Below are 15,166 nucleotides of genomic sequence, written 5' to 3' on the forward strand. Positions count from 1 at the left end.
CAAGGTTTTGGCAGGAAGGGGAGGTGCAAGTGAATAGACTCTTCATCGCCATGCCCCTGACCCCTGACCCCCTACACCACGCCCCTGTCCCCTGACCCCCTACACCACGCCCCTGACCCGTGACCCCCTACACCACGCCCCTGACCCGTGACCCCCTACACCACGCCCCTGACCCCTGACTCCCTACACCACGTCCCTGTCCCCTGACCCCCTACACCACGCCCCTGACCCCTGACCCCCTACACCACGCCCCTGTCCCCTGACCCCCTACACCACGCCCCTGACCCGTGACCCCCCTCACCACGCCCCTGACCCCTGACTCCCTACACCACGCCCCTGACCCCTGACCCCCTACACCACGCCCCTGACTCCTGACTCCCTACACCACGCCCCTGACCCCTGACCCCCTACACCACGCTCCTTCACCCCCACCACCCCCGCCCCCCACCCCGCCCCCCCCCAAACCCCCACCATTTGCAGCCCGGTAAGAGGCAACTGACCCGTGAGGAGAAGCCGAGACTGAAGGCCCGCATTTCTATAGCACCTTTCACAGCCTCAAGTCGCCTCACCCCCACCCCCCAACCCCGACGACAACGCGCTTTACAGTCAAGGGGGGGCATTCGGAGCGTGGTCACTGTTGCAACGTAGGAAACGCGGCAGCCAGTTTGCGCACAGCAGGATCCCACAACGCTCAATGAGGTCATGGCCAGGTCATCTGATTTTTAGGTGTTGGTTGTCGAGGGGGCCAGACAGGGAAACATTGAGAACTTCACCCCCCACCCCCCCATCCTCCCCGCCCCCCCCGCCGACCCTCTTCAATTATTGCCCAGGGATCTTAATATGTCCACCTGACCAAAAAAGGAATCTTGGTCTGAATGCCCCTAACTGATGGGATTAGGGGTGGGAGATGGGCTGAATGGTCTCATCTCAGCTTTTCCCCTCACATTCTCAAATTCTGTTTCAGAAATGAAAATTTGGGTGGCTCATTCAGGCCCAATCGTAATTTCCATGAATGCAACCGGATTGCAGGTAAGTCTCTCTGTCCACTCCTGCCCATCCTCCCTTTATGGGCGTATTTCCCTGGCTCCACCAGTGCCATGTCACCACTAACTGGGCACAACGGCGGTTAAGCATGCCAGCCGGTGGGCTGGTTCCCTCTCTCTGGCCTGCTGCCCTCCAGCTGGGAGCGATCCCTCATCGGTAGGCCCGAGGCTCACAACTGGGCCTCAGGCTTTATTACCATTAGGCTGATGAGCTGCAGACTCCTGCTGGGCTTCCCCGGGTAGCTGGCTGGACAAGGGGGGGAGTTCCATTTTGAACTGACTCACTGCCGTTTCTGTTGTCATTGTTGTGGGTCTTAGCTGAGGTTGTCCATGGTCTGAATTGATAGATACTGCTGGAGGCAAGGCTGTTGGTAAACTTTACCTTTTATCGAACATTCTACTAATAATGCACTGGATAAGGCTTAGCACGAGGCTCTACATAGAACTGTCTCTCGGCATACTCTGTTGTCATGTGATCTTGCTTCACTGATGATGTAGATTATTTATTTACATATTTAACATTAACCCTTTATCCTACATCTCACTCCAAGTCTCTGACTCTATTGAATACATTACTTACATCAGACTACATCTCCCCCAGCCTCTGACTCTGTTAAATATACTACTTACATTATATTACATCTCCCCCCAAGTCTCTGACTCTATTAAATACGTTATTTACATTATACTACATCTCCCCCAAGTCTCTGACTCTATTGAATACATTACTTACATCAGACTACATCTCCCCCAAGTTTCTGACTCTATTGAATACATTATTTACATCAGACTACATCTCCCCCAAGTTTCTGACTCTATTAAATATATTACTTACATTATTCTACATCTCCCCCCAAGTCTCTGACTCTATTAAATATATTATTTACATTATACTACATCTCCCTCCCAAGTCTCTGATTCTATTAAATATATTGTTTACATTACCCTACATCTCCCCCAAGTCTCTGACTCTATAAATTTATTATTTATGTTATCCTACATCACACCACCTACCCCTCCCCTCCCTCTCCCCCCCCCCCCACCACACCCCGAAGTCTCCGCATTCATCCCTGGTTCACAGATATAACCACTGAGGTGGTTTCACCAATCTCCCCGACCTTGTTCTTAGTGCTCTCAGAGGTTATATATAAGATCCAAGTTCTCCATGTTCTCGAACTCGGTGGAGTAGTATGTGCATCATCAGAGACTCCCAGTCCTCTGTTCAGGTTGTCCTCCTGAACATCTGGGCGGTTAATCCATTCCATTGATTCCACTCCTTCTTGTAGATATGAGTGCACTTCCGTTTCTTCTCACTATTCCACTTCCAACCTTTACAAGATAAGACTGGGAACGTAGAGTTTGAGGAACCCTGTTTCGGACGCCCATGAAGTAGGCTTCGTAATCTTGAGTATATTAACAGCAAGCCTTTATTCACAACTCATAGCTGGGCAAAGCAGAGGGTACAGGTAACAGAGCTGACTCCATCCAGGGTCTTTACACATCTCTGCCCATCTCTAGACTGACCGTGGCTCTGGGCCATGTGCCTTCATCCATTGCTGTTTGGGCGGTACTATACCCAGTCCCACATTAACCCTGTATGTATCAGACCCTAATACTACACCTCCCCCCAAGTCTTTATCCTATGGATATGGAGTCACTTTAGTTTTACTTCAAGTCTTAAATTGCGCATTAACCTTATTGTTACAACATTAATGCTATTCCAACATTATTCTTATTACGGGATAAACACTGACAACATTCTCCATACCCTATCTCCCCCCACTTCAAGCCCTTGAAGTTAGAGGTTCAGGCGGCCGGGAGGCCCTTATAACCCTCCCCACATCTTGTTTGCCGTTCGGTCAGGGGAGTGGTAGGCTCCGGTGTTTCCTGTTCTTGTTATCGGTTTAGAGGTTGGACCAACATTTGGGTATGGTTTCATTCAATTGCTTGATGTTAAGCCGCTCCTGGTTGGTCGGGCGGTGCATGGTTGGTGTCACTCTTTGTCATGAAGCTATTAATGTATATAATATTATTGGAAAATATTTTTCTTTTAAAATAGAGGTTTAGTCTGTGGGTGTGTCTGAATTGGATTAAAGCCAGCTGGTCTGGGTGCCTCGATATATACTTGTTTTGAAAAGTAAACAGAGAGGTAGAGCGTATTTGAATTTTTTGAATAGAGTATTCAAGAAGTGGGGTGAAATCTGAAGCCTATCTAGCAGAGACCAAGCAATGTGTTTATATTACTAATAAAATTGATGCTATGAAAGGGGTTTCATTGGTTAAAAGGTGAAGTTCAGAGAGGCTAGTGACACATTGATAATTTACATTCCATCAGTGGCGGTAGGTATAACTTTAGCAGTTTTCGGGTGTGCAGGGCAGAGGCAATGTGAGGTCAAAAGGCAATTGCGCGCCTCCAACTGGCTCCACAGGAACCAAAGTGAAAAGAGCCTCATTTTGAATCCGCCAAGGTGAAAATGCTTTGCCTGGTGTCTGGTTAGGTCTATGGGTTGCTGTTGCCTTAATGGAGATTAGTTTGGGAATTTGTTATAAGTTATGATAGTAGTAATTTATATATATATATATATTTAACCTGTGTAAATTAATAAAATGTTTCATTTAGTTTAATGTAAAACCTCGAGGACTGGTGGTCTGATTCCTGAATTTAGAGTCGCATCTCAAACGTAGCACTTAAAAATTATAGGTTGTGACAGTTGTTTTACAGTTTCCCTCTGGGATTTTTTTAAAAATAGCTCCGCTTTACCACCTGCACTGGCCATAACGCTCTTGACCGTTTCTTGCTGGGCGGACGAAAATGGTATCCGTCTGCTTGGTGGGGTCTTTTCCCCTTCTCCTGTTTAGGCTGTTGGGAAGCTCTCTGGGGCTGAGGAAGGGCATTCCCGCGGCAAGGAGTTTGGAGTTAGCGCCCTCACCTCCGTTTTGCCGTTGTCGATGGTGCGAGGCTCCTACGAGGTTCCAGCACCCCCTTTGCGGCTCTGCCACGCTGACTGGGAGCCGCCATGCGTGCTCAGTGGGTTGGGGTGTCTACCGACTGCACCAGCGCAGTAGTTGGCGGTAGAGGCTGTCCAGGCTGTTGACCCTTCTTCCACCAGGAGGTGCTCTGGTCATCTCTTGCGCGGCGGGGCTGAATCTGACCGTTACGGGGTAGGGGGGCTGTCCAGGACCTAGGGAATGCTGACAGGCAAACTTGCTCCGCAAAAAAAGAGCAGGTGAAATCAGGCCTCGAATGTACCCCTTTTAGTGTTTGAGGACTCAGGGCTGTGCTGTTTCGGCTGGCTTGACGTCTCCTGCCACCTGGAGGCCATCAAGGGCAACGCGGGCAACCCTGCTCAGAGGAGGAGAAAGGCTGACCCCCCCGGGCAGCTCGAAGATCTGTTTGCCGCAATACATCAGCGGCTCAAGGATCGTGACAAGGGCCACGTGTGAGACTCCCCCCGCCCTCCACCACCCCATAAATCGGAGTGTCCATCGTTGAAACCCAAAGGCCTCCAGCCACGGCTCCTCATCTGGCAGGGCTGTCCGTCACGCTGGCCCCTGAGTTTAATCTAAAATTGGTTAGCCGCCCAGTTACCAGGGGTGTCGGCGTTCCAACAGGAGGAGCCGCATTCCCTGAGGTTGCCCATGGGGAGGCGCTGATGGTGGTTTTATTGTCGCTGGGCTAGTGATCCAGGGTAACGCCTCTGGGCTTTGACCCCCACCCACCCCGGCAGGTGGTGGAATCTGAATTCAATAAAATAAAAACCTGGAATTTATTTTTTTTAAAAGTCTTGATGGTGACCATGACGACCATCACCGATTGTTGTAAAAACCCCGCCCGGGTTCCCTAATGTCCCCTTTAGGGGAAGGAAATCTGCCGTCCTTACCCGGTCTGGGCCTACACGTGACTCCAGACCCCACGGCAAATGTGGTTGACTCTTAAATGCCCCCCTGAGCAAGGGGGCAACTTAGGGATAGGGAATAAATGCTGGCCTAGCCAGCGACGCCCACGTCCCGTGAATGAATGAGTGAGTGGGTGAGTGAGTGAGTGGGTGAGTGAGTGGGTGAGTGAGTGGGTGTGAGTGGGTGAGTGAGTGGGTGAGTGAGTGGGTGAGTGAGTGGGTGAGTGAGTGGGTGAGTGAGTGGGTGAGTGGGTGAGTGGGTGGGTGGCATGGCTGTGTGTCAGGATTTTCGGTCTTGACCTGGGTGCTGGGTGCGCTGGGGTTTTGACTCACACGGTTTACCAAAGTGCCCCTGTCGGTTGCAATGGAAGTATCGGGGCAGTGCTCACAAGACCCTGATCTCCCCCCATCCCATGAGGACGCTTTGCACCGCAGCGCTGGTGGCAAGGTTGCTCGGCGGGGCGGGTCAGGGGCTGCTTTCCCTGGCTTGGAAGGCCCCTGCGTTCCTGTGACCTGATATGGTGGAGGGAGGGTTGTTTCCTGGTCCTGTGCAGTGCTCTCTCCCCTTAGGACGGCCCTGTGTTCCTCACGTAGCTCAGGCAGTCCAGCTCACTGCACAGCCTTGTCTAAGGTAAGATCATCTTTAGCCTGCAGGAGGCCAGAGAGTGAATCGTCTGCAACACCCCACGCCGAATCCATCTCAGATGCGCTCAGGTTTTAAATTGCCATAATCACGCCCCTTCTGCCATCCTGTAGAGATAGATCGATCTGTGAAGGAATCAGCAGGGATCCCGGGTCGTTGGACTCTTATTAAATTTGGCTTGCTCCAATATTCTATTGGATCTCAGGTTGAAACAAGCATTGAAGGATTTCAAAACGCCATCAAATTTGGCCGATGCCTTATCGATCGCTTGTTGTGCCAAGATGTCATCTGCAGTTGGCCCAATTGAGTAAAGAAGCGTGCTGACTTGTTCTGCACCTGATTTTTTTTTTTTAAATTTAGGCCATGTTATATCTTAAAAATCATTTCCTCCAACGATTCCAGTTTCGTCACTGGCCCGGGCCACTGGTGAATCCTAGTGTGGAGCTTGGAAGTGTGGAATTCTGATCCGTTTTGAAGATCTTTAAAGAGTTTTAAGAGATTAGAGGCTTCCAAGATGGCGTCACCGTTCACTAAGAAGCCGCTAAGCTCCTCCCACGCTTGCCGGTTTCTCACGGCCTTTCCAAAACGGCAGCGGCGCGCACTTGGCTGAGGAAGGAGGGTCCGCAATGGCTGCAAGCGTCGGCCAGCTTAACTTAAACAGCGGTATGGCGTTACGAGTCGGACGCGTAGATAAGAACCACAGGCTCACTGTTTAGGAAATCGGACGGTCTCAAGGCACCCAAGGGAGACAAAGTTCGTTTTCTTTCCTCTTTTCTTTGCCAAACTCGAGAGCCACGGGTTGAGACTCAGAGTCGGCGACCGGGGTGGGGGATGGGGGGTGAGCGAAGGCTCTCCTGGCTGGACGATTTGAGGAGGGGCTTCCCTAGGGCTGGCTGGGGGAAAAAAAATGTACCTCACCTTTTGCAGGCTTTGGTGCGAGCTCTGCTTGCTGGAGCTGAGTTTCCCTTCACATCTGTAGCTTCAGTTGGGAGGTCGCTTCCGTTCTGAGTCCATTGAAGGTGTCCTTTTCCCCAGTTTCTCTGCATCCTTGCAAGGATAAAGGTTTTATTTTCTATCTGGATGCTGCCACCAGGTAGAATCCTGCTTCGGACACCATTAAATAGGCTTCGTGGTCTGAAGCATATTAACTTTATAACCAACTCATAACCATGTACATATATATATATATATATATATATATAGTAGAGGGCACAGGTATGGAGCTGACTCCTGTCTAGGTCTTAGCCTGTTATGACCCAGCAGATGGTAAATGCTGAGTTGTTCAAATCCCAGAGGGAAACTTCAAACAACTGCCACAACTTATTTGCAATTTGTATAAACTTCGAGATGCGTGCCTTAAGTTCAGTAGTAATAAGATCCCAAGGTTTTTTACAAAACTAGATGAAACATTTTTTAATAAGAGAAATGATTTTAAATACATTCATAGATATACAAATTTCTACTATGATAACTTCTAAATCCCTACTTGATCTGAGCCCCAGTTATACCTTTGTTTAGGCAACAGTAAGACACATAGATTTTAAAAGACCCAGGCAAAGAAACATGATACCCTGAACATGTCGAGTTCAAAGTGAGCCTTCGTAACTCCAGCCCTTTGTAGACAGCAGCTTGAGGCATAGATGCGGAAGGCTTTTCACACTTGTAAGACCTTAAAATTCCTACCTTTACACACAGCCTTCACTCCTTTATACATATTTTCCCCTTTGAATGCAAATTCCCATTATTTCACTCTGTCTTTGGACTTCATCTTTCTGATAATAAAAATCTCTCATAGCACTAGGCTTTACCAGTAATCTCTGGGAAAAATAAATTCTTTCTAAACTTCACCTGGCTAGGTGACACATTTCACTCCCTCTTTTGAAAACAATCTAGTCTGGTTTATTTAAAAATGACACCTTGACGCCAATGTTTCTAAACTTCCCCATGTGTACCGAATTAACATTTCAAACCTAACTCCTCTTCTTACATCAAAGCGCCCAGACCAGCTGCCTCTAATTCAATTAAGACACACACACACACACACACACACACACATATTCCACTATTACTCTATTTTACAATAAATTAATTTAACATTATGGAAATTATTATATCTTCCTGACATAACCCAACTCCGTCCACCTCTGAACTGACCCTGCGTCTGGGTCATAGTGCCTTCTTATATCACTGCGTGGGTGGTACTGTACCCAGTCCCGCATTAACCCTGTATGTGCCAGATCCTACTACTCCAGTGTTTGTTTGTTTTTTTCAAAATTTGGCCTTTGCGGTTCTGGTCACTAATCCAGACCAATTCACTTGGTTAGAGTTCAGGTAAATTCTGCACTCTATGGCGTCGATAACAGTTTCTTATTTGATTTGCGCAATGCTCACCCTCCTCCTCCCTTTCTCTCTATCTGCTGCTTTGAGACATGGCATGAGCGTGCGCGGAAGAACATAAGAAATAGGAGCGGGAGGAGGCCATTCGGCCCTTCGGGCTCGTTCCGTCATTCAACGAGATCACGGACGATCTTCTCCTTCAACACCCGTTTCCCTGCACCATCCCCCTTATCCCTTGATGTTTTTAATCTGCAGAAATCTATCGATCTCAGTCTCGAACACATTCAGTGGCTGAGCCCTCTGGGGGTAGAGAATTCCAAAGATTCACCAACCCTCTGAGTGAAGAAATTCCTCCTCATCTCAGTCCCTAAACGGCCTGGCCCCTTAATTCTGAGACTGTGTCCCCTTGGTTGTAGACCCCCACCCCCAGCCAAGAGGAAACATCCTATCCACATCTCCCCTGTCGAGGGCTGTAATCATTTTGTATGTTTGAATGAGATCATTCTAAACTCCAGGGGATAAAAACCCAGTCTTGAAAATAAAGAAAATAGAAGCCAACTGTAGAAAATGCCCAATAAAAACCCAATAGCCACCTAAATAAAGTTTAAACAGAAGGAAGATGTCCATCTCATATTTCATGCATTGGCCTGGTAATCCAGGAAACACCCAGTTAACATTCTGGGGGTACCTGGGTTCAAGTCCCTCCACACAGCAGATGGGGAAGTTTGAATTTGAATTCAATTAAAAGAAATCTGGAATTAAAAATCTAATGACGACCATTAAAAATAAACCCAGTGTTGATTGTTGTCAAAAAAAACCCCATCTGGTTCATTGATGCCCCTTTAGGGAAGGGAAATCCGCTGTTCTTACCCCAGTCTGGGCCTACAGGTGGCTCCAGACCCACAGTAATGGTGGGGGGGAGGGGAGGGGAGGGGAGGGGGGGTTGAGGCAGCTCACTACCACCTTCTCAAGGGACAATTAGGGATGGGCAATAAATGCTGGTCTAGCCAGCGATGCCCACATCCCATGAAAGAATGAATTTTCAAAAACTACACCTTTGGCCTTCAGACAAGTCCTGACCCATAGCCCTTTGGTTAGCAAAATCTATCAACCTCAGGTTTAAAATTAATCGATCCACCATCAATTGCCGTTTGTGGGAGAGAGTTTCCAAACTTCTCCCGCCCTGTGTGTGTGAAAGAGTTTCCTAATCTCACTCCCGAAAGGTCTGGCTCTCATTTTTAGACTCTGCCCCCTAGTCCGAGACTCCCCCGACCAGCGGGATTGGTTTCTCTCTATTTGTCCTATCTGTTCCCCCTTCACATCTTGAAAACAAATCTCCCCCCTTAACTTTCCAAATTCCAGGGAATACGACCCCAGTTTGTGTAATCTCTCCTCGTAATTTAACCCTTGGAGTCCAGGTATAATTCTGGTAAATCCATGCTGCACTCCCTCCAAAATCAGTGTATCCTTCCTAAGTATTCACCACTGTGCCCAGTCTATTTTCCACCATTCTGCACTCATCTCTTCCCCTCCCTCCCAGAACCATGATAGGTCTCCCCTTATCCTCACCTTCCACCCCTTCTGTGTTCAATAGATCATCCTCTGCCATTTCTGCCACCTCTAGTGTGATGCCATGATCTACCATCCCCTCCCTGCCCTTTCAGCATTCCATAGAGACTGTTCCCTAAGCAACACCCTAGTGCACTCCTCAGTCACCCCTAACACCCCCTCCCATCCCTATGCCACCTTTCTGTCCAAGTACAAGAGATGCCCTTTCACTACCCCCCTCCTTACCATCCAAGGAACCAAAAACTGCTTTTAAGTGAAGGAGCAATTTACTTGCATTTCTTTCAGTTTAGTCCACTGCATTTGTTCCTCTACACTGGGGAGATCAAACACAGACTGGGCGATGGCTTTGCGAGACATCTCCATTTACTTCTCAAGAATGACCCTGATCTTTGGGTTGTTTGTGAATTCAATAGCCCACCTTCTCCCACTCTGACCTCTCTGCCCTTGGTCTTTTTAATTCTCTACCTTTCCCCCACTCTGACCTCTCTGTCCTTGGTCAATTTAATCCTCTATTGTGCTCCCACTCTGACCATTCTGCCTTGGTCAGTTTAACTCTCCATCTTGCTCCCAATCTGATCTCTCTGTCCTTGGTCAGTTTAATTCCCCACATTGCACCCACTCTGATCTCTCTGTCCTTGGTCTGCTACAGTGAAGCTCAACACAAGCCTGAGGAACAGCCCCTTATCTTTCAACTGGCAGCCTACAGCCTTCTGGTCTCAACACTGAGTTCAACAACTTTAGCTCAGAACCTCAGCCTCCATCTTGTTCTGTGTTTTTTATTTCCTTTATTTTTTGTTTTGCTGGGTTGGTCTTTGTCTGGTTTCTTTTTTTGCCCCTTCCTCTCGCATCCAGATGGTTTTCATGCAGCCATTCATGCCTCACTTGGACACAGCCTTTGTTTCTTTACTATGCCCATTACCACTCTCTCTGGCTGTGGTGCCATGAACTCTTTTGTTATTTAACCTTGTCTACCCTCCACCCTTTCATCTCCTTTGTTCTTACTGCTCTCGCCGCAACCACCCCTCACCCCCTCCAACCCGCCCTTTCCAACTGACTTAAAAACTCTTCCATTCCTAGCTTTCTTCAGTTCTGGTGAAACGTTAACTCTGTCCCTCTCTCTCTCTCTCTCTCTCTCTCTCTCTCCGCTGATGCTGCCTGATCTGCCGAATTTTCCCGCCGCTTTTCCTTTTCGACTTCAGGTTTCCGGCGCCTGCACTATTTTGCATTTATCCTCCCTGGAGGGTGGTGGTCCAGAACCGAGGGCCGCAGGTTGTCCATTGGTGAGATGAAGGGGCACGGCGGCAACACGCGGAATAGTTGAAGGGTGGGGTGGGGGGTTGGGAGGGGGTTGGGGGGTTGGCATGTCGGCATGGCGCCAATTGACCCTATAAAATGCCCTCCACGGGGATTTCGACCTCACCGTGGTGAGACCCAGGTAGGCAGTCAGGGTGGCACGTTGGCAACCTCCGTACGATGAGTCCCATGCAAGTGAACCGAATGCAGGTGAACTGCATGGCAGGGGGGTGGGGGAGGGGGCAGGTGGAGGGAGTTGGCAGGGGGTGGCAGGGAGTGGCAGGGGGTGGTGTTCGAACAGCGGTCAATAAGCAGTGGTTTCAGCCTTTCCGGTCCCTGGAATTAGGACAGAGATGAAGGATAAATAACAATGTCCTACCACACCCCCACACCAGGGGGACGAACACATGACAGGGTGATGTTGGTGTAGTGGTAACGTCACGGGACTAGTAATCCTGGGGCACAGGCTAATGCTCTGAGGGACATGGGATTGAATCCCACCACGGAATTTAAATTCGATGAATAAATCAGGAATTATAGAGCTAGTCTCAATGATGGTGACCATGGCGACCATCATCGATGGGTGTAAAAACCCCATCTGGTTCATTAATGCCCCCTTTAGGGGAAGGGAAATCTGCTGTCCTTACTTGGTCTGGGCCTACATGTGACTCCAGACCCCACAGCGATGTGGTCGACTCTTACCTGCCCCTCTAGAAATGGCCAAGCTGAAGGCCACTCGGTTGTGCCAAAACTGCTACGGAAAAGTTGAACCCAGGCAGGCTTCAGTGGAAGAAGAAGGCCAACGTGTCCCAGGGGTAATTGGGGATGGGCCTCAGATGCTGGATGTTTCTGGCATTGCCCGCATCCCCTGAGAGGATTTTAAAAAGGAATCAGTAATCTTGATGAACCCAGCAGAAGTTCATCCGATTGTTTTTCTTCAGGGATACCGAAGAGGGATAATCCGGCCTGGAGCTTACGCATGTGACAATTTCAGATTGAACCACGTGATGCTGGTTGTGGGCTACGGCACATGTAAGTGATGACTAGTAACCTCCTTAACCGGCGGTGGGTGGGCGGGGGGAGGGGTGGAGTGGGGTGGGGGAGGAGCTACAACCCGCCGCTCTTTTTACAGACAGATGGCTTTTAGCGGCTCCTGGCCTTTCCCAGTTGGATCGTATTACTGGGAGAAAAGTCTCAAGCGAGAGGGCAAGAGGATTGAGAGCCGTATTTTTGTTCCAGGGATAAATGGCGAATCCTTTACAAGTTTTCAAACTATGATCTTAAAGGAAAACCCTCACCGCGCTTAAATAAACCCGTTCGGGGGCGGCCTAGCTACACCGTGGTGTGAGATAGTGGGTTTGGTATGAGGATCGGGCTTATTGCCGCCAACATTAATATAGCCGAGATGACGAATTATTCGGGATGTGCTATTAGAAGCTATTTTATTTAACACGAGAATGGACAGCTGAAAAGATTGTCTAAGTCTACACATCTCAACTGGAGTTTGTGTTAAAGGTGACTTCACTGACCAACTCTAACTCCGAGGTAGCTATCATTTTTTCCACAGAAAGGAATGAGGGGAACTCGGAGTTCACAGAGTTGGACTTGCCGTCGACTGGCTTCATGAGTTCCCCTCTTGGAAGAAATGAGCGCCTCATGATGCCTCATCTCAAACTGGCAAGGTGCCGGTTCGCCACCGTGGTCAGTGCCAGATAGTGGAGCCAAGGGAGGTTCCTATGCCAAGCGTGACCAGGCTCCCTGTGGGATGCCGGCTTAACTCTTCTCAGAGGCTTCGAGCGCCAGAGGTCGGCAGACGTTCCAATCTCCGGAATGGAACTATTGGCCGGAGAGGAATTGGAATGTCAATTCCAAGCCCCCATTCCTCTCCTCACCAATTGCACAGAACATGGGGTTACCATCGCCAGCCACCACCTGCCGACGCCCGCACCCCCCACCCCCACCAACCAAACCCCGTTCCACCACGAGAACTGTACAAAACGTTACAGCAACACCTACAGTCCAAGCATTGGCGCCTGATCAATGACATCACCAATCGCGCCCTGAGTCGCAAAGATGTCTGCACCACCAGTGACAGGGGCCGATAACCGGACCGATCGCTGACTTACTCATTCAGTTATGTCCATCAAACTGCCTCCTAAAGAATGGGCACGGCAAAATCGAGGCCCTCAAAAGACCAGCACCAAAGGTCTGAAGGATCCAATCAGAAGAGAGCAATTCCTGCCAATGCCGTAGGGAAAAGTGTCCACTGTTAACTGGATCCATGCCCAGTCGGTGAAGTTAAACGAAGACTTTCGTTGCTGGAGAGAGTTTATTGACTCAGTTCACTGTCAACACTACTCCAACCCCTCCCCTAGCTTCAAGCATCTATTCGGACAGAGAGTGCCTTTCTCAGAATCCAACTCCAGTCGAGACCAGGAGCCTGCCCATGTTTAATACTTTAGTACAATCCAACCATTGGAAGGCAAGCACTCAAATATGGACCTCCGCACAGAATTTCTGCCATATTGCATTTCACCTGTTCAATTCCATGACACATTCTTCTGTGGAATAACTCTCCACCCTTCCAAACTTATTAAAGCCCGACCAAGCCTCGTAGGCATTCGACAGATCACCTTTCTCATCAATCGATGTTAGGAGTTTATCCCAACCTTCCTCAGTGCCCGAATGATGAACCACGAGCTCTGAAAATACTTTGCGCCTCTGCTCCTGCTTCTGGTGGGAGGTGAAAGTGCCAAGTCCGTATCTCACTTTTCCTTTGGTAAGCTTGTGATCCCTGTCCACTTCATTCTTGCATTGGTCATAGGGTTTGGCTTCACAGCACAATGGTGGAAAAATCATACCCTGACGCTTTACACTTAGTTTCAGCCGTTCTTCTCAAAAGTAACTCCAATAGCAATCTTCTGGCTGAAAAGGTATCTTAGTTTCCAATCTTCAGCTATAGGCTAAACGTCTTCTGCGATCATCATTAAATGGATCCACGCTGGTAGGTGAGGTTAAAATTAAGACACAGCCGCTTTCTTTGCTGGAGGGAACTTATTGACTTAGTTCACAGTCAACACGATTCCAACCCCACCCCAACCAGTGTCCCAGCTATCCCCATTGATAGGTGTACAAATACAATTTGCCTTTTTTCCTTCAAACTCCTACCCCTTAATGTCATCCACAATTCTTCAACATAATGATTCAACTCTTTCGAGTTATCAACAGTCACAGATTGCAACTCTTTTGAGTACAATCACAGTTCTTGGCTTCCAGGAGTGGGACATGAACCCACAACCCTCTGATGCAAAGGCGAGGGTGCTATGAACTGAGCCACAGCTGACACCTCCACATAATGATTCAAAATGCTCGGTCTTGTTAAGGGGATACAATAATGTCATGATTGTAGAAACTCTAAATCTACTGGCCTCACCTGGTCAATAATGTAATTGGCGTTAAACCTTAACAATGTAATTAATAAGATATTGACAAGAAGGTTCACTAGGTTGATCCCGGGGATGGAGGGATTTTCTTATGAGGAAAGGTTGAGTAGGTTGGCCTGTACTCATTGGAGTTTAGGAGAATGAGAGGTGACCTTATTGAAACATATAAGATTCTTAGGGGGCTTGACAGGGTAGATGCTGAGAGGTTGTTTCCCCTTGTGGGAGAGTCAAGGACCAGAGAGTATAATCTCAGAGTAAGGGGTCGCCCATTTAAAACAGAGATGAGGAGGAATTTCTTCTCTCAGTGGGTAGTGAATCTGTGGAATTCTTTACCGCAGAGGGCTGTAGAGGCTGGGTCCTTAAGTATATTCAAAGCTGAGATAGACAGATTTTTAATCAGTAAGAGAATCAAGGGTTATGGGGAAAAGGCAGGAAAGTGGAGTTGAGGATTATCAGATCGGCCATGATCTCATTGAATGGCGGAGCAGATTCGATGGGCCGAATGGCCTACTTCTGCTCCTCCGTCTTATGGTCTTATCCCACAGAGCTTGGGATGTCCTTAAGGCCAATATCACCAATGCCTGCAAAGAAACACTTGGACCCTCTTGTCAGGAAAGATCAGGATTGGTTTGGTGAAAATGATGGCGGTAGCAACGGGCTGATTGACCACAAGCGCAAGGCTCTCTGTGCCTGGTGGGACGACTCGAACCCAGAGCGCGAGGAACCGGCTTACCGACAAGCTGAAGTCGAGGTGCAAGGGTACACCCACTCGATGAAGAATGTGTGGCTGGCGGACGGACAGGGCTAAAGGGAATTCGCCGTCTCGCCGACACGAACGACACCCCTGGCTTCTTCGCTGTCACAAGGACCAAGTACTCAAGGACCAGCTCCTCTGGGGCCTAAGGACAGGCAGCGGTGGTTGGCAGGGGAGACGGGTTGGGG

The 15,166-nt window shown here is 48.9% G+C and overlaps 1 protein-coding gene across 2 annotated transcripts in view; it reads left to right on the forward strand.

The window, feature by feature from the left end:
• Positions 1-15,166, forward strand: part of LOC144674812 (cathepsin L-like) — a 37,799-nt gene that overhangs the window by 14,341 nt on the left and 8,292 nt on the right. For both annotated transcript variants that reach the window (XM_078536009.1, XM_078536010.1), the window contains 2 exons: positions 965-1,029; positions 11,723-11,813. In XM_078536009.1, the coding sequence (XP_078392135.1) occupies positions 965-1,029; positions 11,723-11,813 (156 nt within the window). The remainder of the gene's footprint in view (positions 1-964; positions 1,030-11,722; positions 11,814-15,166) is intronic.

The sequence above is a fragment of the Cetorhinus maximus genome, unplaced genomic scaffold (assembly GCF_964194155.1).
Source record: "Cetorhinus maximus unplaced genomic scaffold, sCetMax3.hap1.1 HAP1_SCAFFOLD_822, whole genome shotgun sequence".
In the NCBI taxonomy this organism is placed as follows: Eukaryota; Metazoa; Chordata; class Chondrichthyes; order Lamniformes; family Cetorhinidae; genus Cetorhinus; species Cetorhinus maximus.